We start from the raw sequence: 26,831 nt of genomic DNA, 5'->3' as shown, positions 1-26,831 counted from the left end.
ACAGACCGGTGCATCCAAACAAAGCCATTCGCGGACGCCGCGCTGGCCGGGGCTGCCGGACACGACCTACCCCTTCCGGCGCTGGCCGGCCGGCGCAGAGGGGCACGGCTGGTGGCCGCCGCCGGCCGGCGCGCGCCCTTGTTGCACGCGGCGCGCCGGGCGCGGCGGGGTCAGCCGGGCGTAGCCGCGGGCTGCGGCCGGTCGGATGACGTCCGCCGCCGCCGGTGACGCCGGCACAGTCACCCGCGGCGCTCCGCTGAACGACGACCCGAGGTGAGCGGGGTTGGAGCGGCGCGCTGCCCAGCGGACACCCAGCGGACACGGTGCGGACATCCTGCGGACACTGGACGCTCGGCCTGTCCGCCGGTGGGAGAGGACAGTTCGGAGATGGCGCCGCTTAGAACAGCCGTCGGCGCCCTGTGGACGTCACTGCTGCTCCTGGTCATTGGTGAGTGCCTGCCAACAACGTCGCCCATGGGGTCACATGCCTGTTCTGTTGTCGTTAAAGGGCGCGGCGTGGAGCCCTTTCGAAAGTGATGTTCTGATAATTTGTGTTCATTATCGTTCAGGAGTCGACTCATCTCACGGAAATTTCTTGCCCCTGCAACTACCGACTTTAACATCAAACCATATCTCGCGAGAGAAATGAATGCCTATATGTAGCTTACACTTACAGGACCCTAAACAGGACTGTAAAAAGGTCAATTGAAATATTTTACACAAATATATGTATGTGCAATGTACATAGCTATTGGTATCTTGAATGACCATGTATGAAGTTTTAAGATCGGTCAATAATAGGTACCCAGCCTGCTCTTACATACATTCTCCGCCCGTATTTTAGGGGTGGACCGGTAGTGAATAACTAGGTGATTTCCGTGACACGTTCAGCGCCTGGTGAATAGCGTCTCGTCTCGCTGCGCGCTCCAGATTGCGTATGTTGCCAGTTCCACTTCCGGCACCCTTCGGCCGCGACCAAATACCGTAAGATGGGTTTTAGCGGCTGTGCCAGCGGGTGTTCGGGAAACTACATATAGGTACCGCGTCGGATGGCCGGGTGACTGGCTCTGTATGCGGCTCCGTTAGTGAGACGACACGCTGCGGAAACCATGCGGCGGAGCCGTGGCGTGAGGGGAGACCATCCGACCTCGCGGGCCGCACGGTCTCCGGACCGCACGGTCTCCAGACCGTATGGTCCCCAGACCGTATGCACGCTGCGCACAGATCGTATCAAACGCAGATCGTACGAGCCCAGTCTGTATGCATGGACCGAGTCTGTATGGAGTAATGGACGGTCTGCATGGGCCGAGACTATGTATGGACTGGACTGTATGGATCAGACTCTATCGACCAGATTGTATGGGTCGAGTTTATATGCAGCAAGCCTGTATGAACCGAGTCTGTATGGAGACAGACTGCATGGATTCAGACTGTATTGGACTCGAACCGTATGGACTCTGGCCGTGTGAGCCCAGACGGTTTGAACCAGACTTTATGGACTCTAACTGTAAAAACCAAACGAGCCATCGAGCCATCTCTTGTCGTTACATTTTGCAAAATAACATTTGTTTTGACGTGTATGTGGCATGCATTTGGCGTACAGCATTTCAATGAAAGCCATAAATTCACGATTGAAAGCTCATTTGAAAATTTGGGCCGCCTTCAGCGAAGTCATCATGCAGTGATTACCGGCGTCGTCGTCTATTTAACCTGTCCTGATAATCAGGTGACCTACAGTGAGCCCACGTGGCGCATATCGGCCCACCAGGGCGACACTGGGGCAGTCGAGTCGACACTGGTCGGGGCGGCGGTGGGGCGGTGATGGGACGGTGATGGGACGGCGGTGAGCTGTCCCAGCTGGTCGGGGCGGTGGATGGGACGGTGGTGGGACGACTCGGATGGGACAGTGATGGGACGGCGGTGAGCTGTCCCAGCTGGTCGGGTCGGCGATGGGACGGTGGTGGGGCGACTCGGGGGGATAGTGATGGGACGGCGGTGGGACGGTGGTGAGCTGTCCCAGCTGGCCTGGAGGGGCGGCACGTCACTGTGACAGCCGTCACGGCCGTGTCATTGTAGCCCGCCGCGGCCTGCCCCTAACAGCGGGCGGGTCGGGACTGGCGCGGCCTGCAGTCGAGTTAAAGGGACTATCCCACTTTTAACATGGGGTTTGAGTTGAGATAGCCAAGTTTGCGGCGAGGTTCAGAAACCACTATCTATCTAGGTTGCAACCCCCGCGGCCTCTTGGTGTTGAAGAAATTCGTTCCCTTCATTTGAAAATGGGCCTTGTACAGTCACCAGCAGTTGCTACCCATCACCCCCGGACGGCGGGGGAGCAAGCTACCTCCGCCCCTGCGAGACTAGCGCCGCCATGCGCCAAGAAGTGGAAATACCACGTGACTGAGGCCACGTGAGGGCAGGGTCACGTGATGGAGGGGCGGAGCATAGTAGCTTTTGCGCCCGACACTAACTGAAATGCGGCGCTGTGATTGGGCGCCTTAGCATGAATGAAGCCCCGCCGCCAGAATCAGCCGTTCGCCTTATATGGAAAGTGAGCCTGTGCGTCTCACTGCTCTGTGTTGGTTTGAGAGCCACGGCACCATACGAATTGTGAGCCCCTTTGAACGGGTCACCGCCCGAGGCACTGAGGCGACGGCTGTGCCGAGCAGTCTAGCCTGGCTGGAGAGGTGGGCCAGGGCCCAGGAAAATTGCGATCGAGCAGCCACTGGGACTTGGATTGGTATTTGGTATTATTATCTAATCGCGACAAACGATGTCAGCAGCCTCTACTCGTGTCATAGACAGACAACGTGGGCAGTGCCCAATCAAAAGCTAATAAACGATTCAGTCAAGAAGTAGGCGAGGTAACCAGACCCAATAAAAAAATTAATTCGATTTTGGTTGACAAATGACATACAAGCCCGCTGTGATGGACCAAAAAAGGAGCTGAACAGTTCATGCAGCTTCTAAAAAGCTCAACGGTTTGAAAATTGTAAAGTTTAATGTTAAAATTCAGCCTGAATGTTTGAACTCTGGTCCGGCGCTGGCAGGAAGCTTATATCGCCACTTGCAATTCCACTGCGTTGTAATATAACCAAGAGTTCTGTGAGAGCAGCAACTGAAAGCCTCGCCCTCGAGCCTCGTTGGGGGGGGGGGGGGACATGTATCACATCACACGACCCTAGCATAGTTGGGTTCATATTTTGACCCCTAGTGACCTGACCTCTGTGACCTGACCTGGCATCAGTGACCACTTTAGGCAACATATGTATTAGGCAACCAACGCTCCATCGATGTTTTTCGATAGCATGCCTTTTATTTGATGTGTTAACTGACTGTAACGCATTCCTTAGACTAAATCGGTGAAAAACGCTACCTTTGACCTGACTTGTGACGTCATGGGTTGCACCTAGGTCAACGAAACCTGGTAACAAGGTAGTTCCCTGGTGGGGCTATCGAACGCTCTTTGAATTTTCAAAATCGATCGGTAACTTTCCGAGATCTCAGGTGGAGGGCGAAACGGCTGCACCACCCCATCAGGTGGTAGAGTCCGCCAATAGCCCAAGGAGGCGCGGATTATTTATTCACTCATACTGTGTCATTTATTTTGAGAACACCTTTCTCAAGCCATGACATGGTCCTCTTGTAATAGATCGAGATGAGGAGAGTGTTTTCACGCCTCCTTATGCACGGCTCTAGTGTCATTGAGCTATCAGCTGTCGGCGGTTTTCGGACAATGAAGGAAGGCTTTGGGTCGTTTTTAGGTTAGATCTTGGGTCAGATCTAACCTAAAGCCGGTCCCGTAGCTCAGTTGGTTAGAGCGTTGGACTCCGCGTGGTGAGAGCACGCGTTCCCGGTTATGACAGTCCGGGTTCGAAGCGCGACGGGCGCTCGACATTTATGGGCCTCCTGACAGGTATGGTTGCGGTTGGTGGCAGGCCGTAGCCAGGCGAAGTCAGCGAGGGGACCGGCCGTGCGCGGCTTTGTGCGCACGTTAAACTTTGGACTCTAAATTCTGCCATAGAAACGGAATTGCGCGATCGGAGGGTAGAGGGCAGGGTCATCGCAAAAAGGTTCGCTTAGCGGTGGCTCTGTCCTTGTGAATCCTTCCCATCAAAAGGTTCGGACTAAATTTATAAAAAAAGATCATTTTGCACCCATCTCAATTCGAATCCTTCAATAAATTTTGGTTAAGTGTGTTATTACAATTTCACGTCTTATTTTTTCACATCCGAGGCGCACTTTTCGTGAAAGAACCATGCTGCTCATCAGCTGATCTGTAATGATGATATGAGCACATTAGATGTCTTTTCATATGCCTTTTTATACATTGGATCTAGAGCTTAGAATATGCTTTGAACACGAATCTAGCGTATGCATTTAAAATTGCAGTATAAACAATCGCTCATGATCTTTCCTGACATTAGATGACCTAGGATGTAAAATAGGTCTCTCCCTCTCTCTCTATCTGTCTACCTCTCGCTCTCTATCTCTTCCTCTCTCTCTCTCTCTCTCTCTCTCTCTCTCTCTCTCTCTCTCTCTCTCTCTCTCTCTCTCTCTCTCTCTCTCTCTCTCTCCCTCCCTCCCTCTCTCTCTCTCTCTCTCCCTCCCTCTCTATCTCTCCCTCTGTCCCTCTCTCTCTCCCTCTCCATCTCTATATCTCTCCCTCTCTCTCTATCTTTCTCCCTCTCTCTCTCTCTATCTCTCTCCCTCTCTCTCTCTCTCCCTCTCTCTATTTCTCCCTCTCTCCCTCTCTCTCCCTCTCTATCTCTATCTCTCTCCCTCTCTCTCTCTATCTCTCTCCCTCTCTCTCTCTCTATCTCTCTCTCCCTCTCTCTCCCCCCTCTCTCTCTCCCTCTCTCCCTCCCTCTCTCTCCCTCTTTCTCTCTCCCTCTCTCTCCCTCTCTCTCCTTTCCTCACAATATTCTCGACTGCCACAGCGTTGTAGAACTTGTTTCCAGACAGGTCCAGGCGCTCCCCACTCCGCAGGCCGAAGCCCACACGGCTCAACCGCCCAAATACCCTCCAGCGGATGACCTCTGACCTCGGCGACCTGACCCCAGCCGACCGATCGCGTCCCTCTCCACGCCTCCGCCCCGCTTCCCCCACTACAGCTGCGTAGTAATTGTAGCGTGTGCAAAAGTCACGTGACATTATTTACTTCTGCGGTTTGTTCGGCTGACAAGAGATGGCACTAGTGGTCTGTGGATCAGAGGCGGGGCTAGGTTCTACGACTTCTTGGGGCACACTTTAGGGCAGAAAAGAGGTTTTTTGGCTCCTCATCCCAAAATGCTTCGAATATACAAAAACAAGTTAGATATTCGAAAATCAGAGGACCAAACCGATCGTTTGACGCATCTTGCTCGACTGAGAATTGATCGGTCTTCAAACTGCTGAACAAAAACGAGGTGATTAGTAGCAAGTGCTGGTGACTGTACACTCACCTACTAAGTGATGTTCGCCCCCCGACGGCCCAGCGTTTGACTGGAGCGGTAGACTGCGCCGCCTCACACCCAGGTTCAGCGGTACAGTATACCCCTCTGGCCTCACGCTCGGCACAGACGCGTTGGGCTGGGTCAGGGACGCGCCGCGCTGCGCTGGCCGCCTTACCACTCATTACGGAGCGAGCGAAGTCTTACGTAGAATAACGGACATTTCTGAGTATGAGCGGCCGGCCGGCCGTGGTCACGCTTTTGCGATGCTTATATCTCAGCAACCACTTGACCGATTTACATGCGGTAATTTTTGTAGGGTAGTTTCATTCCTTCTACCAAGTATTGGACTATTTCCGATGCATGTGGGTGACCCCTTATGCACGTGGCACGTGCAAAACGAAGAGGTGTCAGTTTTGTAACAATTGCAATATCTCGGTAACTACTGGGCCGATTGCGCTGAAACTTGGCATGTAGGTAGGCACCCACAAGGCAATGCCTTTGCATGTGCCACAGTTGGGGTGCTGCTGCACGTGCGCACGTGCAGGGGTCGATTCCAGATCTCGAGAACGGCTGGACCGATTGCGCTCAAATTTGGTACGCGGTTAGGGACCGGTTAGCAGGGTGCCGTGCAAAAGTCAGTTGGGGCCCATTTTGCATGTCCGCACGTGCAGGGTGCCGCTTCCAGATCTCGAGAACGGCTGGGCCGATTGTGCTCAAATTTGGCACATCGCTAGAGACCGGTTAGTAGGGTGCTGTGCACAAGTCAGTTGGAGATACCCTTCGCGATTTCGCACGTGCAAGGCCCACCCTCTCGCTCGCTCCGTTAGTCGCCCCAAAAGGCGTTATGCTGGTTTTATTTTTATAGGTGGAATGCGTTAGCGGTTGAACCAGCACGGCTCGTCGGAAAGTCATTTCATCCACCAAAGAAACGAAATATACCGTTCGAAAGCTGACGGTGAGCTGATTCCAAAACAGTATTTTATATAGAAATCGTTCGATGGCCTTTTTAAGAAATTGCGTTTTTGTAAAATCGTAAAAATTTTTTATTTTATTCAACGAGCTGTCCAGGACAATCTTTAAATCATAGTCATGTTTTTTTCGATTACCAGTGAAAGCTGAATGCCAAAAGAACAATATGTAGCGAAAAAGTATTCTGAAATATTAAGATGTGTCTCTCACAGCCGGCAACAAGGCGCAATCACACAACTCAGTGTCACGACGGATCAAAGTAAGCCACACAAAGGCGTCAAATGACCCTTATCGACGCGCAGACCCGGCGCTCTCAGCTGTCTGACGGGCCACAGAAGAGACGTTCGGCTGTCGCCCTACTAAACAGACGTCATTTTTGCTAGTTTAACAATTCAAGTCGGTACTTAAGCTGTTCAGGATACCTGAGAGGAAGCTTCATTGCTCTGTCATTTTCACATCATGTATGAATTTGCATTTGTTTTTGTCTACTTTGCTCAACTCAGCTATGCCCATACAAGAAGAGTTGGCCGCGCTGAGCTGTCAGAGGCTGTATCGGCTTCAACTGGTCAGAAGTGGGGGTAGCGCCCGGCGGGGCGGGGTAACCTTCGACCGGTCACAGGGCCAAACAGTTGTCACTGGTACAACCTCTGACAGTGAAACCCCGCTAACTTTCCCCGCGCGGGCATTGAGCGCAGCGGGACGGAGCAAAGCCTGTATAAGAAAATGTAAGTTAAAGCATGTTGTAAGTCAATCTAGCAGAAGAATGAACTTTCTTCACCGGTATCCTGAAAAACTTTGATAGTGATATGGATCGTTTAACAAACAAATATGACACTTGTTTAGTAGGACGAGACTCGAACGTATTCCGTGGCCGGTCAGGCGGACCTAGCGCACAGTGATGCAAATGGGGTTGACGAGTGGCTATAAATACCAAAAAAGTCAAGTTTACCAAACCGAGTAAATCACTATATGGCTAACCAAGTAAATATCGCATCTGAATCACATAGTTTTCATGTTTTTGTCAAAACCGGCCTCGTGTATGATTGTCAGAAGTCGTGACATTTTCTATGTCGTAAAATGACTGTCAGATACTTTCAAGTTCAAACGCCGCTAGCGTGCGTTCATTTAATACAAACTGCAAACAATTATGCATTACAATGATTCCTAAGGCCTGCTGCTTCTCACGCGGGGTCACAAAAAGCCGCATCTGTTTTGGTTTGGCGGTCATCGAATCATTTGTCATCATGTTGCAATCGCAGGTTTTACTAAAAAATATTTGCTTTCGTTTCACCTACAGCAGTCTACACAGTGTGTGCCCGTTAGTGCACCATACCATAGCATTCCCTAACCATTTCTAAGTCACACCGTGAAAGAATTAAGGCGCTAGCACAGGGCAGACCGACGCTATTGAAGTTTTTGTCCGTTGCGGTCGGGTGTCGCAGTCGGGGCGGATTGCTTTCACCGCGGATTGCAATTTCGACAGACGTTTAACTTTGACCTGCTATAAGTGGGTCAAATATTGACCTTAACTCAAAAGGAATATGCTCACTCGCGAGATCTTGTCAAGAGCAATCCGTTGGATTTTGTCGCGAGGCCCTAGGACACTTCGTTTAGGAACAGCAGAGGGATGCACCGACGAAACCCCGCTGTGGCCGCCCGCCCGCGCGGCGCGGCCGCCCGGGCCGACCACCGCGCCGCGGCACCCGACCGCAACGGACGAAAACTTTAGTAGCGCCGGTCAGCCCTGTGCTAGCGCCTTCATTCTTTCACAGTACGGCTTAGAAATGATTAGGGAATGCTATGGTATGGTGCACTAACGGGCTCACACTGTGTGAACTGCTGTAGGTGAAACGAAAGCAAATATTTATAAATAAAAAACTGCGATTGCAATATGATGACAAATAGTTAGATAAACGCCAAACCAAAAGAAATACGGCTTTTTGTGACCCTGCATTAAAAGCAGAAGACTTTGTGGATCATTGCCATATATATATTTTTTTTTGCCATTTGTATGAAATGAACGCACGCTAGCGGCGTTTGAAGTTGCGAGTATCTGACAGTCATTTTACGACATAGAAAATTTCACGACTTCTGACAATCATACACGAGGTCGGTTTTGACAAAAACATGAAAATCATGTTTTTCAGACACTCCAAACATTTGCCCGACTGGCCATTTTGCGATTTATTCGATAAGGTGAACTTGAAATTTGGGCCTTTTCGGCATTTATGGCCACTCGTGAGTCGTGAACCCCATTTGCATCATTGTGTAGCGGTGGGTCGGCGAGTCGATAAGGGTCATTTCACGCCGTCTGTGTGGATGACTTTGATCCATCGTGACGTTCAGTTGTGTGATTGCGCCCTGTTGCCGGCTGTGAGAAGCGCATATTAATATTTGAGGATATTTTATTGCTACATATTGTTTCTTTGGCATTCAGCTTTCACTGGAAAACGAAACAAACATGCATATGTTTTTAAGAATGTCCTGGACAGCTGGTTGAATAAAGAATTATTACGTTTTTACAAAAACACAATTTTTGAAAAAGGCCATCAAACGATTTCGATAAAAACACATTTATGGCATCGTCCCACCGTCAGCTATCGAATGGTATATGTCGTTTCTTTTGTGAATGATTTGACTTTCCGACGAACCGTGCCAGAGCGATGCCATGCCGTTCATCTCATCCGGATAGGCTACAAAACTGCCGGTGCAGCTTCAAAACACGGCATCCTTCTGCCTTGCCCTCAGAATCTCTGAACATCTGAACCACTCTCATACTTATTCGAAATATCCTTCCTAATTTTCCTTCTCCCTTTCTTATAGTATGCCTAATACAAGGCTCATTATAACTGTGCTATAACTGTGTTTATTGTAACTATTTTATGAAGAATATGGAATACCTTGACGGCTAGATTGGGCTGTGGTCCATGTCGGCACTTTGCAGCCCATTCATGGCAATATTTCACATCAATATTATCAGAATATTATCTCTATATTCTCAAAAACCCTCCGTGGTGGTTCGTTAGCGAACCCTACCTGTGGCCTTGACACAATGGTCGAAATATCTGGCCGTTGACATTGGTCTAGAGAGAGAGTGAGAGAAACGGTCACGAACAGCTCCTTGGTTCTGTCAGATGCTGGGATTCGCTGACCACCGGCGCCACGCAACCACTGCACTCAGCTGTTTTCTCCGAAGCGCCAGTGAACGACCTCGCGACCTTCGTTCTCCCCTGCCCGTAGCCAAGCTGCGGCTGAACAAATCCGTCAGCGCTTGAAAGGAACTGCGCGGCAATGGAAAACAACCCGGCTATCCCGCTAAAAAAAAAGAGTGAGAAAAGCAACAAACCCAAAGTCTGCTCTCACTTCTGTGTTGGCCCGTCTCTTGTATCCTGATTATTTATTTAATTGCTTATAAAACGCATCAATCATAAATCATCACGAGACCCACCACCGCCAGCAGCCACTCGCCCACAAATAAGTGCAGCTTTGTAGGATAACTATATAAACTTTATAGGTAATATAGACTATAAAAAACTTTAGTTATATTGTCCGCGTATAAACTTCGGCCCTCGGGACCCTGGTGGTGGTTCAAGTCCCTAACTACAGGCACGTGGTTATGCCCCGGGGCTCCGTATCTCACTCACTACTGGATTCTGTGTGGGTTCCCTCACTTCGAACCGGTCACATGACTTACCTCGCCCGAGGCTTGGTCAAGTGACCCAAGCGCAGGCTGGGCGGTGCGGTGCCATAGGGTCGCGACCTATCGACACTGCAGCCGGCCGGGCCGGGTCAGCCCGCGGATCCGTGGCGCTGTGGTATGGCGTCGGGCTGGCCTTTGAATTGTCGTGTGTTCGGATCGCGCGGGAGTCTTTGCTTTTCTACAGAAAGGAGATCTGTGCTATTGTAACTTGACAGCTGGTTGGTTAATAGCTTCGTGTTTATCGTTGCGTGCTGTTTAGTGTTTATGCGTTGCATTTATTTTAATTATCAAGAATAGAAAATCATACCTATTGCAGCGACTTGCATACCTACTTAGATCCCAGATATTTACAACTGCATAGACATGTCATTTCCTAAATGTTACGTAAATGGTGTCAAAGGTGCCGCCAACATCTCTGCTCGTTGCACCAATGCAATAACAAGGACCATTTTCACTTAAGCCTGCATTTGTAAACTGTAGGCCAAGGCCCTACCTGTCACACATAATCTGGCACCCCTGACCCCACGGCCGTTAGTTACATCCTTGGCTCCCGGATCTGGCTCCGCCTGTGTTTACAGTGTGGAGTCCTTCACCACCAGTCGGTCGGTCACGTGACTGACCTAGCCCGAGCCCCGGCTGTCTGACCAGAGTGCGGGCCGCGTGCCGACTGATCGTTTCGCCCACAATTGATACACCTCCGCGGCTTCCGACAAACTTATCTACTTTCAAATTGGGAGTCTGTGCCTTGGTCTGTGCGTATTCCGTGGCGTAGCAGCAGGGTGCTGGACTATAGATTGGAGGGTTGTGTGTTCGGGCCACGCTGGGGTGATTGCTTTTGTTGGGAACTTGTTTTTCCTAGCGCGGCATTAAATTAATTCTTGTCCTCCTCGGGACGAAGTCATCATGCTCCTCATGTTTCCCTTTCCAGACGGCGGTCACCCCACCACACGACCGGTGCAGGTGACGGAAACTCCTCATTCGATTACATCATTTCCGGGGTGACCGTTTGAGCGGCAGGACGGGCTGTCCTATCGGGACGTTCCCATCCCACTATCGGTACGATCTCTGCCGCTGCGGCACACCCTCGTAGGCCCGCGCAGCCCAGCGTTTTACGCCCGTGGAGGTGCATCGAACTCAGCGAAACGACCAGTCAGCACGCGGCCCGCATTTCTGTCACCCGGCCAAGCCTCGGGCTAGGTCAGTCACGTGACCGGCCGACCGGTGGTAAATGACTTGACACTGTAAACACAAGGCGGAGCCAGGTCCGGGGCCCACGACCTATAACTAACGGCTGTGGGATGACAGCGTAGGTATCAATTACAGTTTGCAATTGCAGGCCAAAGCCTGTGTAAATGGTGGAACGTGCGGAGGTGTTGGCGGCATGCCTTGACACCACTCAGCATCCTTGATGACATCTCTCTGCAGACATAAGTAACTGGGCTTTATCTAATGAAGTCGCTGCAATATGCTTCCTTTCTATACACACTAGTAGATAATTTCAAGTAATGCTACGCGTTAACAGGTAAGTCATGCAACGACATACAGGAAACTATGAGTTCATACAGCCAGCTATGAGTTCAATGGCACGGATCTCCTTTCTGCAGAAAAGTTACGACGTCCGCAGGATCCGAACGCACCGCCTCTCAATTACAAGCCCACCTTCTAACCACAGCGTCACGGACCTGTGGTGGTTTTCGAGTGTTATCGCAGTGAAACTGTTGTTCTGATAGGTGGCGACCCCATGGCACCGCGGCGCCCAGTCTGCGCTTTGGTCACTTGGCGAGCCTCGGGCGAGGTCAGTCATGTGACCAGTTCGAGGTGAGGGCTCAGCCACAGCTTGTCTGCGAGGCAGGGGAGAACGTGGGTCGCGAGGTTGTTCACTGGCGCTTCGGAGAAAACGGTCGAGTGGTTGCGTGGCGCCGGTGGTCGGTGAATCCCGAGCAATTGACAGGTGGGCCTCTCAGCCAACGTTACCATGGTGGGGGGTGAGGGAGGGGGCAACACAAGTATTTGACCACGCATGGTTATCTCGGAAGGTAAGAAAGCAAAAAAGAAAAAGACGCAGTAAAAAGCAATCTATAGCCCACTGTTGGATTTTTCATGGGTTATTATTCCATCAGATTATCGCTAAGGTCACTGCAGGTCACCAGCATTAAAATTATCACGAATTCTGGTTCCCCATTTTGACAACTTCTCACAAGCGGCGCATAAGTCAAGTCTGGAGCTGTTAGAGCACAGCGCCGTAGAAGAGCGCATTGAATAGCTCTTTGAGTTTTTTTGTGTGTATTTTCTCAGATTGGACCTAGAGTAAATGGTTTATACTCCAGAGGGCAAAAACTTTCAAAATTTGACGTTTTGCGGATAGTTTTTCTGTAATAACCTATGGCGTCATGCTTTTATTACGTTGATTTAACCGGGATCGCGTTTCTTTCGTGAAGACGCGTCAAATGAACCATACATTGAAATTTAATTTACAAAAATGATCTCAGGTCAAGCTCATAGAAAAGGTCATGTTGTGCCTATCATTCGATTCCTATCATTGAGCTGAACGCATCGGTGTTTTTCAGCGTTCTATCATGTGTTATCTAAAGACATTGTCAAAAACTGTTAACCATCGCCGGCACAGGCCATTTTGCGTCCTTCGACGGCACAAGGGGAGGGGGGGGGGGGTACAACCCCACTCGCGTTTCGCCCCTGATCAAGCTAGAGCTTTATGGAAAAAACAAACGTGTTGCCCCTCACGAGAGGAAACCGATTATATCCCATTTTAACCCTCGCATGTGTCCGGCGTTTGCCAGCTTCTAAAGTGTAGGGGGGGGGGTCGGTTGGACCCCCCTTGCCGTTTGGCCCCTGATCGAGCTAGAGCGTCGCTTAAAAAACGAGCGTGTTGCCCGTGACGAGAGAAAGCCGATGATGCCCAATTTTAAGGCTCTAGGTCATTGGTTGAGTGTCGCTGCTATGGTTTTTTTTGGGGGGGGATGCTGATCACGAATATCGTGTTATACTTTTGATCACAGATGATGTCTGTAAGCATTTAGACCAGGTCAGGTCAGGTCAGGTCAGGTCAACCAGTAGGGGTCGTGACGGATATTCGTAGTACCTGTCAACCGCCTCTGACAACTTCGTAACATGTTACGAAGGCACCAAAACTACTTAGTAAATGTTCAAATGCTTTCTAAATTCGAATTCATCTCCAAAAACCAGCATAGAAACATGTAAAACTCGAAAAAGTGAACCGAGGTCACCAAAGATCAATGACCTGACCTGGCCTGACCTTCAGGTGACATTGCCATCCACCCTATTGCATGGGAGCAGCACCAAATCACATGTATGAACGTTTGAAACCACGAAAAGCTTGCAAACGCGCGGCTAATGCGAGCCGACATACGCCGAATCGCGCTTCCGGCCAAACATGGCCTCGGAAAGTAGTCACATGTCAACGGTCATTTTGGTCAGGGTCATGAAATTTTCAGGGTAGATGTGAAATTGATCAATGCGAGGGTACTGAAAGCTTTGTCGCAATCGGCTGCTTTTTACGCGAGTTATTCGCTTGAAGCCTTGGGTGGGGGGGGGGGGGGTGGCGGGTGCATTCAGTTCCCCCCGTGCCGGCGAGGGTTACGGAGACGTATCATGATGTGAGATGACTTCAGGGGCATAAAATGGGTCAAGAGTGGAATTTTGTGATTCGGTGTGCCATTATTCACCTGTATCCGGGTGCCATCGCTAAAAAGAGGAACATTTTGACCTGACTTTATGATGTGACCAGGTGTCAACAATTCCAGACACGATACGAAATTCATAACTTGTGCCAAGTTTTGCGTCGCTGTGCGCCGCAGTTTCCGTTACAGACACACACAAACATTGGCAAGTGTGGGCAAACACCCCCCCCCCCCACCCCACCCGGGAGAAAATAAACGATATAAATTGCTATAACTAATCTTACTGAGCTAAATGCGATCGTGACCACTTACAAGCATCATATTCGAGTCGACACAGAAAGACCAGCGATTCGCAGCAGGCCCCCTAGCCACAGATATGTGACTGTGAGCGATAAGGCAACCAGCGCGGCGCGTCCCTGACCCGGTCAAACGCGTCTGTAGCGAGTGTGAGGCCAGAGAGATATACTGTGCCGCTGAGCGTGGGTGTGAGGCGGCACAGTCTACCGTTGAGGCCAGAGGGATGTGCTGTGCCGCTGAGCCTGGGTGTGAGACGGCGCAGTCTACCGCTCCAGTCAAACGCTGGGCCGTCGGGGGGCGAACATCACTTAGTAGGGGAGTGTACAAGGCCCTATCTTCAACATGGAGCGACCGTTAGTGTGACGTCACCTCGTTTAGTCATTCTGATTTAAATGGGTTTGTTCGTTGAAAAATCGCTTAAAACTTGGTCTGAACTTTGTTGTGGTGCCTACAGAGTAAAAAGAATCAGCTTTATGACAGTAATGTGGCCTGGGGAGGGAGGTAATTTTGGGCTGTGACGTCACATATTTGAAAGTTTGTGTTTGGAATATGGGAAGCCTAAGATATTTAATGAAAAATAGATGCCAGAACCGTGTTCCTGGTCATCCAATCTATAAATTCGGGCACAATTTAACTGGTTTTAACAACATTTTAGAAGGTGGGATAGTCCCTTTAATACAATAGGTCGTTAGATATATGAACGGATGACGCAATTTCCCCTACGCTTAGTAGTTGTCAGCAGACATGTGCATGGATCCGACAAAATGGATCTGGGATCTGATCCCACGGATCCTGATCTCGGATCCGTCGGGATCATAGATCCAGCTCTTTAATTTATCGAGAGGTCCGCAGGGATCATAGATCCGAGTCTAGTATTTTGCTTGAGATCCAGTGGGATCATAGATCCTAATTTATTTTTGGTCAACACAGAAATCCCAAAATATAACTCGCTGCAACTCAAAAACGTTCTTATTTAGTGATTTTATGTGATAACACGGATTTTATGGCACTTATTGACATTGAAACACTTGGAAACCTGGTTTCAAATGTTGTGCATGGTGGGATCCACTCAGATCATAGATCCATGTTCTTGTTTTATCGTCAGATCCTGTGAGATCATAGGTCCAGGATAAATTTTCCACGCCGGATGCGGTGGGATCATAGATCAGAACCTGCAATGTGCCTCGAGATCCACTGAGATCATAGATCCATCACTCGGATCCATGCACATGTCTGGTTGTCAGTGGATGTAGTTAGTAAACACTGAAATACAGTCCAAAGCAAACGGAAACATAGAACCCTCGCATGTGTAGGGGGGTCGGATGGACCCCCCCATGGTTTTTCGCGAATAACTCGCGTAAAAAGCGGCCGATCGCAACGAAACTTTCAGTACCCTCACATTGATCAATTTTACACCTACCCTGAAAATTTCATGACCCTGACCCAAATGACCTTTGACCTGTGACCTCTTTTCCGAGACCATGTTTGGCCGGAATCGCGATTCTGCGTATGTCGGCTCGCATTAGCCGCGCGTTTGCAAGCTTTTCGTGGTTTCAAACGTTCAAACATGTGATTTGATGTTGCTTCCATGCATTAGGGTGGGTGTCAAGGTCACCTGAAGGTCAGGTCAGGTCATTGACCTTTGGTGACCTCGGGTGACCTCGGTTCACTTTTTCGAGCTGTACATGTTTGTAGGCTAGTTTTTGGAGCTGAATTCGAATTTAGCAACCATTTGAACATTAACGAAGTAGTTTTGGTGCCTTCGTAACATGTTACGAAGCTGTCAGAGGCGGTTGACACGTACTACGAATACCCGTCACGACGCCTACTGGTTGACCTGACCTGACCTGACCCGACCTGGTCTAAATGCTTAAAGACATCATCTGCGATCAAAACTAACACGATATTCGTGATCAGCACCCCGAAAACCCCCTTAGCAGCCACACTTTACGATTTTCTAACAGGTCCCGATTTTCCCGACTTTGGGTCATTGACCTGACCTGGAAGGTCAACCAATGACCTAGGACCTTAAAATTGGGTATCATCGGCTTCCTCTCGTGACGGGCAACACACTCGTTTTTTCCGCGAAGCTCTAGCTCGATCAGGGGCCAAACGGCAAGGGGGGGGGTCCAACCGACCCCCCCCCCTACACATTAGAAGCTGGCAAACGCCGCACACATGCGAGGGTTAACGCATATGCCCATATTCGAAGCCGTCTTTTGTTTGTTTGGACAGGTTGGTGTTTAAGGATGTTCGACCGCAGCAATGTACATACATACATTGTGTATGCGTCTAAGCGACATTGGAATAAGATCAATATTACACTATTCGATATACAGGTACTTACCTGGGAAATGATTACCAATTTGAACTTCTCTTCTGAGCCACTTCACTATGTCCGTTCCGCATTGTTCTACATCAAAAACCAATCATTTTTCACGGTTCCGGCAATGCCAATGCCGCTTTGGTAATTCCTTGTTGATAAGTGAATTGCTGAATAATAATCATCAAATGTAGGTATACAGCTCACTAATATGTCATATGTGGCTGATCCTTCAGCGTTTGCGTCAACAGACGCCTTAGCACAATAGCACAGCACACTAATACACGAACCCCGGAAGCAACTGGCTACCTCGACACCCTGTGGCCTAGCGGTCATTTTTGGCATCATCCTGTATTGTGTAGGGCTGACCTGTGACCTCCACTGAGGGGTGGATCCGGCTTCTGACCACGCTCTGTCGAGCTGCATGGTCACCCACCTCCCTTCGCTCATACCATCCGGTGGGACGGGATCCGGGGACAGGGACGGGACGGGACGGGACGGGACCGGCGGGGTGGGACGGGACGGGGACGGGACGGGGTGGGACGAGACGGGACGGAGTAGGACGGGACGGGACGGGGACGGGAAGGGACGGAACGACCGAACACATACTATTACAGAGCCAAACGGTGAGTAGGTTGAAGTGTTAGAGCCGCTTACGGCTGGAACTGAAATGGCATGCATGTATGTATAGGCGATAGGCAAAGACTATGCACATACTTCACTTTTTAGCAGCTATAGCTTCACAAAGCAACTGCGGTGTGAAGCATTCCGCAAGGTCACCAAAATCCAGCTTGACGGAAAGTGAGTAGCCAAAATACTCATACCTATTACGTATGCCGGACCGGGCCGGGCCGGGCGCGCGGGGCGGGCCCGGCCGACCCCACTGAATCGAGGCGGGCCGGTGCCACTGATTCGGGGCGGGCCGGTGCCACTGATTCGGGGCGGGGCCGGGGTGGCTGCGGGCGCGGCCGCTGACACCGGAAGCGGTCGCCGAATTAGGGGGTGGCGCGCGGCTGTGCGCCGCAGCACGCCGCTCTGCGCTGCGGTGCGCCATGTTCGCCCCTGTGCCACCGCGGCCGCGGCGCGCCGACCCGCTAACGGGACACTCCCAGCGCACCTACCAGCGCCCCTCCCCCTCCCCCCCAGCGCCCCTCCCCCTTCCCCCCAGCGACCCTACGGGACGGCGTGGGGTGGGACAGCACCCCGGGCAGTAGGGACGGGGCAGCAGGACACACATTCCCCTCATACGGGACGTATATCGGACTCATAGGAGTCCCTGTGACGCGCTGTGACGCAGGGAGAGAACGACCGGTGGGAAAAAATATTGATGGGGACGTGGTCTACAGCAGATTAACCCCGCGTTCGATGTCTCTCGGACGACGAAGATTCTACGTCCCGTTCAAGGTTAGCGGGGGCTCGGCTGCAGTTACGAAACGTGATTGGCCGGACGACGTAGAATCTTCGTCGTCCGAGAGACATCGAACGCGGGGAAAGATATGGTATACAGTACTGCACATACTGAAACATATAAACAACACGCAATTGCCTACTGCGTAGATAAAGTGAGACCGGGCACCAAATGCCAGCAACGGACAAACGGATATTACGGTGAAGCTCCGCGAGCTATTCCATGCGGCTCAGGCCGTCCATCATCACAAGCAGCCTTCCACGAGCCCTTGTGACCTCACATGACCCATGGCGAGCTCATGTGAATCGCCGCAGAACCATCCACTATGTCTTGTGGATGCTTCTCAGTAGGCTATTTCACGCCGCATGGTCCCGCGCATCCATTGTCCAGCGTCCATATGAGCTTAGGCTGATAAGACCTTCATGAACCCGTATGACCTTGCAGCTTCGTATGACCTCGTATGACCGGACGTAGGTTGTGTGTTGCTTGGGTCGCGCCCCGACCAGCAAACGCCCCCGTGACGTTTGCTGACCTCGAGTGACCCTGTTGTGACCCTGTTGCGAGCCGTTGTGGCCCGTATGACCGGTGTTGTGACCCGGTGTGACCAGTGTGACCTGTGTGACATGTGTTGTGACCAGTGTGACTGGTGATGTGACCCGTGTGACCCGGTGTGACCAGTGTGACCCGTGTGACCCGGTGTGACCCGGTGTGATCCGGTGTGATCCGGTGTGACTGACGCCTGTGATCCTGTTGCCACCCGGTGTGCCCTGGTGCGCCCCGGTTTGACCGGTGCTGTGACCCGCTGTGACCGGCAGGCGGGCCTGTGACGGCGGCGGCGGCGTCCGGCGGAGCCGCTCACCTGGAGCACTGCCAGCAGCTGGCGCAGCCACTGGTGACGGAGACCCGGATGGTGGTGCCGGCCACCCACGAGGAGCTGGCCACCGTCTGTCGGTGAGTGGGGGAGGGCGGCGCGGACGGCGCGGCCACCGACAGCCGACAGCGCGGACGGCGCGGCCACCGACAGCCTCTGGGTGCTCCACAGACACACAAAGGGACGCTAATTGGGTGCACAGCTCACTGTTATCCATTATCTATATAGGTATATTATCCACGGACCAGAAAGATACTGATGGCTGCATATGTTCACCGGGCAGATAAGATAACTTACTGTTGGCGCCATACCCCTTGAGACCCTAATTTTTCGCGATTGTTTGTGAATGCGTGGAAGAATTTCAACCATATTTGGGAAATAGCCGTTTCAAGACCTGATTGTCACTCAAATATTTGTGACACTTGTCATTGACTCGTAATATTTTTCCATCCCGGATAGAGGCTTTCATACATCAGGACACTATGCTCCGCCCACGACTGTTTTTTTTTATCTCTCCCTGTGTATAGGTACCTTCGTCGGCTCGTGTCGTGTCCTGTTCTTACCCTCTCTTCTTACCCGGCCCGCTCGTGTCGCAGCAACTGGCGCCTGTTCGTGGACTGCATCAACAAGTTCGTCATGTCCGGCTACTCGCGGCAGCAGAAGCTGGCCTTCAACGGCGCCGTCCAGACGGCCGTCAAGAGCGTCCACAAGATGTGCAGCGACCCCGACTACAGCAAAGGTCAGCCCCCAGCGGACGCAGGTCGCAGAGTCTGACACAGTCTGATTCGTAAAACGCGCTAACGACTTACGTCAATTGTTAATGGATAAGTAACCATTTTCCGAGGTGCGATCGTCAAGCGACATGCCCTATCGGTGCGGAAGGTTTATGTGTTTATACCGCGTCTAAATTATCATCGCTTCCTACTCACTGACGCATTATGCCGTCGCACCCCAGAGTTGAAAGTAAGTAACTGTTACCTCGTATCTTTGAATAGATGTATTATTTGCACCTGTCAACTTCCGCAGAGTATCTGGAGCACGCACCGTGCATCCAGAAGATGACGATGGACAAGAGCCGCTGCGGCGAGGACTATACAAAGATGGCGGACGCTGTCATCAACGCAGCACCCGACTCGGACGTTTGCTGGTGAGGGAACCGGATGACGCCAGCCGGAGCGGCGGTCTGCGCGTCTGGACCCGGTTACCAGTTACAGTTAGCACCTTATATAGGGGCGCTCCCATCTGCCCGTCTGTCAAATAACGTGGCCGAACGCCTGTATGCTTAACTTTCCCAAACCTTTTATAAGGAGCAGGCGTATATGGTTATAAGGTAAACGGTCAGGGCAGAAGCACGGTCCTGACCCCCCCCCCCCCTCGTTCCGCCCCCTGCAGCCGGTACCTGCGGTTCCGCTCCTGCGTGGCGGCCGACCCGGGCTGCGCCGACAAGCCCTCCGGCAACCGGCTCACCATGTTCGTCAACACCTTCCTCGACAACGGCCTGCAGGTCTTCGTGCACAAGTGCCACAGCAGCCTGTGAGTCCCTCCGGCCCGTACTGTGCCACAGCAGCCTGTGAGTCGCTACGGCCCGTACTGCGCCACAGCACTCAGCAGTCTGTGAGATGGTACGGCCCGTACTGCGCCACAGCAGCCTGTGAGTCTCTACGGCCCGTACTGTGCCACAGCGGTCTGTGAGTCGCCACGGCCCGCTGCGCTGGCACCGCGCAGTATCGTGGTCTGTAATCTTAAAGGAAATAGTTCACTTTCACGAAATTATTTTTTTTTTGCAACGATTTATTATTTTTTATGTTCAAAATAATCAGCAAAGAAAATAAAACCTTTTTATAACAAAATATTTTTTTTCTATATTTTGATATAGGAAGAACTTTTCAGTTTCTGTAAGGCACACGCGATCCAGTATGAAAAGAGCATGGGTCCCGAAAATTCTTCAGAAACAGAGAAATTATCGCAGCCACCGGCATTTGGGCGATCTGCTCGATCTGATAATGTTCCCCTGAATGTCCTAATTGATCAGTACGAGAATTTCTCTAGAGTTCTCGTAGATAATTTCTCTAGTTTCTGAAGAATTTTCGGGACCCATGCTCTTTTCATACTGGATGGAAATATATGCAAGGCACACATCCTCAACGCAAGACACCTTTTTCGGGACGAGAAATAGAATATCTTTGCCTAGGGTGATCGTTGGGCTGTAAAAGCTCCTGATTTATGCTCGTCTCAGCCCAAGCTACGGAACTGCTATTCCAGTTCAAAACCCATGTTAAAAAGTGAACTATTTCCTTTAATTAGCCTGTCATTAAAGCGCCGGCCCTTCCGCTCGTGTACCGCCCGACGGCGACGGCTGCTGCAGATATTTGTTGTATCCGTCGGACTGTTACTACACCGCCGACTAGAGGGACGCTATTATTCGGAAGCGTTATCTCATCTGGGCAAAAACAAATGCGCCAGTTCCGGGGACGCCAGAGCTCCGTTGCAAAATCGCACGGCCGCTCGTTACGTGTTGTTGGTCCTATTTCGCAAACGCAGCGCGTCGGCCGTATCTCCTATCGGGCGACCTTTGACGCGCCGCGCCGGTCCAGGCTCCGGCCGGACGGGTCAGAGGGCCACTCGGTAAAAACACACACTCGCGGGTAACAATACTGCATGCGGTGGACACCGGACAAAGAGCATAGTATGGCAGGCACTGGACACATGCCGGGTGTTCCCAAACCGCCTATTAACGACCTGAATTGTACTCAATAGAAAATAGGTGAGAAGTGAGAAGTAACATACTTTCTACAGAGACCTGCCATGACGTGCAGTAAGGAGGCACATAAAGAAGGTCCACTTTAGACGTCTGTACATCTAAGACGATTACGTAGAGCTGTATATAAATAGAGCGAAGGCAAATGCATATTTTTAGTGTAAGTAGGCTCTTCCTATAGCTTACAATTCACCTAGTTTAGTAATAACGTCAACTGCCTTTGACCAATGGATTGACCTCGCCCTGTTTCTGCAGGTTCACCCTGGACTCCTGTGACGAGGCCGGCAGCCAGGGAGGGTGGCAGTCGATTCGCGGCGATAATGGCGCAGACTGGCGTCACGCAGACTCGGACGGTCCTCGGTACGGTCTGAGATGGCCCGACTTGGTCCGGGACCATCCTGAGCACCATAGCAAACAGCGCGACTTCCCTACAGAAGAACGCCATCCCAACTACAGTCAGGAACGCACAAGTTATGACCAGGAACGCTCCGGCTTCAGTACAGAGTACGCCATCTATGGCCCCGAGCGCTCAGACTATTTTCAAGAGCGTTCCGACTACGAGCAAGGACCTTCGGACTTTGGCAGCGAGCACTCGGCTGACTACCACTGGGAGCGTGTGGACTCGGAGCTCGGTCTGGAGCGGACTGACGACCGCCAGCGGCCCGCACCCGGCCGGCGCCAGATAACCCCAGTGGCCGTGGACGAGATGGAGCGCCACGGCGGCCGGCCCTCGGCCGACGCTCCCCGGCTGGCCCGCGGGGAGCCGGCGCGGGCTCCGACCGGAGCCGAGCACCAGGAGCACGGCCAGCTGCTGCGCATCCAGGAGAGGACCGGGGCCGCCGCCGGACCGGGGGACCGGACCGCGGCGGGACCGCGCGCGCCGCTCTCCGCCGGACAGTGGACCGAGTTCGCTCCCCGCCAGGAGCACGAGGAGCTGATGCAGGCCGGCGTGGGCCAGCGGCCGGAGGGACCCGACCGGCGGCTGGGCGGTCCCGAGAGGCCGTACATCATTCCCGACCGGCCTGACCAGCCGGCCGGGCCCGTCCGGGAGGCCCTGCGCGCTGAGGTCGGCGGTCGGCGCCTGTCCAACCCGGTCGAGGTCGGCGGTCGGCGCCTGCCGGACCCGGTCGGGGTCGGCGGTCGGCGCCTGTCCGACCCGGTCGGGGTCGGCGGTCGGCGCCTGCCGGACCCGGTCGGGGTCGCCGGCGCGCCGGCAGTGTCCGTGTCCTCGCCAGACGGCTGGAGTCGGCTGCTGCCGGCCGGTACGCTGGCGGCCCGTGGCCGGCCCGCCTTCACGGACCGCATAGACCGGCCGGCCCGGCGGGACGGCCCTGCCTGGCGCAGGGACGGGACGGACCCCCAGCAGGGTGGGACGGACCCCCAGCGGGGTGGGACGGACTCGCAGTGGGACGGGACGGACCCCCGGCGGGACGGCCCTGCCTGGCGCAGGGACGGGACGGACCCCCAGCAGGGTGGGACGGACTCGCAGTGGGACAGGACGGACCCCCGGCGGGGTGGGACGGACCCGGAGCCGGCGCGCGGCCCGCAGTCGTGGCCGGGACAGCCGTTGGCGGCACCGGACTCCCCGGTCAGTCAGGCCGCCGGGCCGGCCCGGTCGCAGACGGGCTCCGAGCGCAGTCCCGGCAGTGACCGCCAGTTCCCGCTGCAGGTGGGCCGCACCAGTCGGGTGGAGTACCACACCACAGCCGAGCGGACCGAGACTGTCAACCTCGCCGGCGGGGCCGCACCCCCTCCTGCAGACACCGCGGGAGGCCTGTCGGTGGCAGCGGCCCGCGCTCGGGACCGCGCCGCCCGGATGGGGGACGGCGGGCGGCGGCTCCCCGGTCCCGGCAGCAGTGAGGGCGTGCCATCGGGCACTCCCGCGGCCGGGCAGCCCAGAGATCCGGCGGCGCCGGGGTCTGCCGGCACGGCCCGGCAGGCCCGGCCGCCGGGGATCGGCGAGGCACCCGGCCCGGAGCGCCCGCTCCAGCCCTCCTCTGCAGACCGATCCAGTGCGGCTGCGGCTGCCGCAAAGGACAGAGCTCAAAGCAGCAATCACCCAGTCGACCTCGAAAATGGCTTCACTCCGATTGTGAATACCGCTGCCAAGGACTTCTCTGGCATTGATTCATCGATGGGTTCTCCTCCGGATCCAGTTCGTAATCCTAGCCCATCCCGCGGTCCCGCCGGCGACTCCTCCCGTGACCCTGTCATTGATCTGGCCCGTGACAACTTCCACAACACAATTCAAAACACACTCCGTGACCAGACCCGCGACTCGGTCCCTGAGCCAGCTCATGACTCAGTCCGCGACCCGACTCAAACTGAGTCTCGTGACCCATTCCGCGAGTCCTCCAATGACCAGTCCGGTGGCCCATTCCGCGAGTCTTCCAATGACCAGTCCGGTGACCCATTCCGCAGCCCGGCCAATGACCAGTCCGGTGACCCGGCCCGTAGCCCGGCTCGTGACGGCTCCCAGGGCCCGTCGCGCGGCTCCCCGATCGGCCCGCGGCCGTCGCCGTCGCCGCCTCCTCCGGCGGCCAGCACCACGGCGTACCGGGGCTGGTTCCAGCCGCAGTCCTCCACGCCCGTCTGGGTGGTCTCCAACTCGCTGGAGGACAGGTACGCCAGGGCCGAGCGGCGCCGCTCCGACAGCGCCGGCGGCGCGCCGCTGCCCGGCCGCGGCCTGCTGCTGCTCCTGGCGGCGGCCAGCCTGCTCCGCTGGGCCTGCTGAGCCGGGGAGGGGCCCGCTGGCGGCGGCCAGCCTGCTCCGCTGGGTCTGCTGAGGGGGGCCCGCTGCCCGGCCGCGGCCTGCTGCTGCTCCTGGCGGCGGCCAGCCTGCTCCGCTGGGCCTGCTGAGCCGGGGAGCCTGCTCCGCTGGGGGGCCTACTGAGGGGCAGGGGCTCGCTGCCCGGCCGCGGCCTGCTGCTGCTCCTGGCGGCGGCCAGCCTGCTCCGCTGGGCCTGCTGAGGGGGCTCGGGTGGTTAAGGGGGGGGGGGGCTGGATGGGCCCACTGCTGGTATGTAGAGGCAGCAGCGGTGAAGGCAGCTGGAACAGGACGATAGCTGCAGGGGAGTACGTGGATGGCCGGACAGCTGACATAACGCTCCTCTACAGATGAGTAGAGTAAGACATGCTCCTGCTGCCGGTCGGAAGGTGACAGTTGGCGCCGTGGCTGCTCCCTCGGGAGCACATTTCGCACAAGCAGCACACAAATACCACACTGCCCTTGGTAAGGCGAGCATCCTGTTCACGTGACATTTTCAACATTCCTTAGGTACGAATCAAGGCGCATGAATTTGTCAAATGACGTAACCGTACTGTCGAAACAATGATGTCGAAAAGGAAAAAGAAAAAACTGGTTATCTTGGCATTACACTGGTGGAATATCATTTCAAACGCTCTAAATATGATGATGCGATCTGGTGTTCCAAGTGCTTGATGTCGCTGAACTCAAAGCTTCTGAACTTTCGCTGAACATTTTGTTTTATTTGCGGCAGCAGTGTCGAGCTGGTGGCGCCCGCTGTCCGGCCCGTCTTTTTGTCCCGTTCTGCTGCACTCTGTGCAGTTCTGGGCTTTGAACCCAAACTGACGAGAGGCGCGCGACTTTGCCACTGATTTTTCCGGGCCGCGTACCATGACGCCGCTGCCGCATTCGCTCTGACTGGCGGCCTTTGTACGCGGACAGGCGGTATGTGCCGTTATCGCGCTCAGTTTCTCCAGGGCGGCCCGTCCTCCACTGGCCCCTGGCCTTCGGACTCCACATCGTCAGTCCGTGGGATGGTCGGGCATTGGTCTCTGAGCCAGGGCCGCCCGGCGTTTGGATCTGAACCAGCAGCGGCTGGCTCTGCCTGACCGGCACTGGTCTCAGTAACACTGCAGTCCCGAGCGGCTGCCTCCACTGGACACTGGTACTCAGTAACTGCAGTCCCGAGCGGCTGCCTCCACTGACACCGGTACTCAGTAACCAGTCCTGAGCGGCTGCCTCCACTGGACACCGGTACTCAGTAACCAATCCGTCCCGAGCGGCTGCCTCCACTGGACACCGGTACTCAGTAACCAATCCGTCCCGAGCGGCTGCCTCCACTGGACACCGGTACTCAGTAACCAATCCGTCCCGAGCGGCTGCCTCCACTGGACACCGGTACTCAGTAACCAGTCCCGAACGGCTGCCTCCACTGACACCGGTACTCAGTAACCAATCCGTCCCGAGCGGCTGCCTCCACTGGACACCGGTACTCAGTAACCAGTGCCGAACGGCTGCCTCCACTGATACTGGTTCCCCGGATGCGATGATCAAACGTTTGCCGTTGTGGCGTACTGCTTTAACGTTTAGCTTAGGGAATAATGATTGATGATTATGGGCATTAATGACGTATTGTAAATCAAGGAGTATAATAAGCTGACATTTGTGTTTGTCATTATAGGTAATGATTTGATGATGTCACTTATTGACGCGACGTGCATTACGGCGAACATAAGCAATTTTGTATGTAACGGTACCTACAACCTACCTTGCACGTAACCCATTTGTCATTAATACATGCTTATGAGACAATGTTGTTTGACTTTTTCTAACAATCTTACGCTTATGCATTTGAGTTTCAAAGTAACCACCTACCTAAAAACGGTTAGACTATAAAGACAAACGATAAGGTGCTGTCGAGTCCTATACCTATATAGGACTGTCGGTATATGGCTGTAGAAACTATCTGCAATTTGAGGTCCTTCATTGATGTTCTTCACATAAAAATTCCCAGTCGAGTGCGGGTTAAAATATATAACAATTATGCGAAGGTGTATTGAATATTCCGTCGAAGACATACCCACAGTTTCGACCGACGGATGGAACAAATGTATGAACGACAGCTGCGATTATATCTATGAACGCATTTACAGCGCAAATGGTCAATGCCAGGTCATTCACATGATAAAACCACTCGCTTTAAACAGTCAACACTTCACTACCCGCATACCTACCATTTGTACATAAGTCCCCTGTTTCAAGAGGTAAAATGACATCAATCAAACCCACTCTTGAAAGTCAATAGTGTTCAAATTAGCTAACAAAACTCCCCAGCTAACACACTCTGACCTGGCGTACGGCTACAACTAAACCGATTGCTGATCAGTCCGAGCTGCCACAGCTCTCAGCGGCTCTCCAGCTCTCAGCTCCTCTCCACAGCTCAGCTGCCGCAGCCCACAGCCGAGGTCGAGCTGTTACACAGTAAATCCTATCCCTGTTTGTGTCGAATGTGAAAACCCCAAGGCGAAAAATCCGTCTCCGGACCCTCTTCCATTCACTCTCACTTATCGCCTATACTTCGGCCGCTGGAAAAGACTAGCTCTCTGCAGTGCCTCGCCTACTCACGGCCAATGTCTCTCTTCTCTGCAGCCCTCTCCTCACTGCCTGA

At 53.4% G+C, this 26,831-nt stretch overlaps 1 protein-coding gene across 1 annotated transcript; it reads left to right on the top strand.

The window, feature by feature from the left end:
• The first annotated feature begins 183 nt into the window (after positions 1-183).
• Positions 184-26,831, top strand: LOC122372803 (collagen alpha-1(I) chain-like). Its single transcript, XM_043350395.1, has 8 exons — positions 184-448; positions 18,604-18,739; positions 19,256-19,398; positions 19,686-19,806; positions 20,052-20,192; positions 21,673-23,429; positions 23,712-24,039; positions 26,813-26,831. The coding sequence occupies exons 1-8, from the start codon at positions 388-390 to the stop codon at positions 26,829-26,831; spliced, it is 2,706 nt and encodes a 901-aa protein (XP_043206330.1). The 5' UTR covers positions 184-387.

Source organism: Amphibalanus amphitrite, unplaced genomic scaffold (genome assembly GCF_019059575.1).
Source record: "Amphibalanus amphitrite isolate SeventyFive unplaced genomic scaffold, NRLGWU_Aamphi_draft 001402F_arrow, whole genome shotgun sequence".
Lineage (NCBI taxonomy): Eukaryota > Metazoa > Arthropoda > Thecostraca > Balanomorpha > Balanidae > Amphibalanus > Amphibalanus amphitrite.
This window is presented reverse-complemented; position numbering and strand designations above follow the sequence as displayed.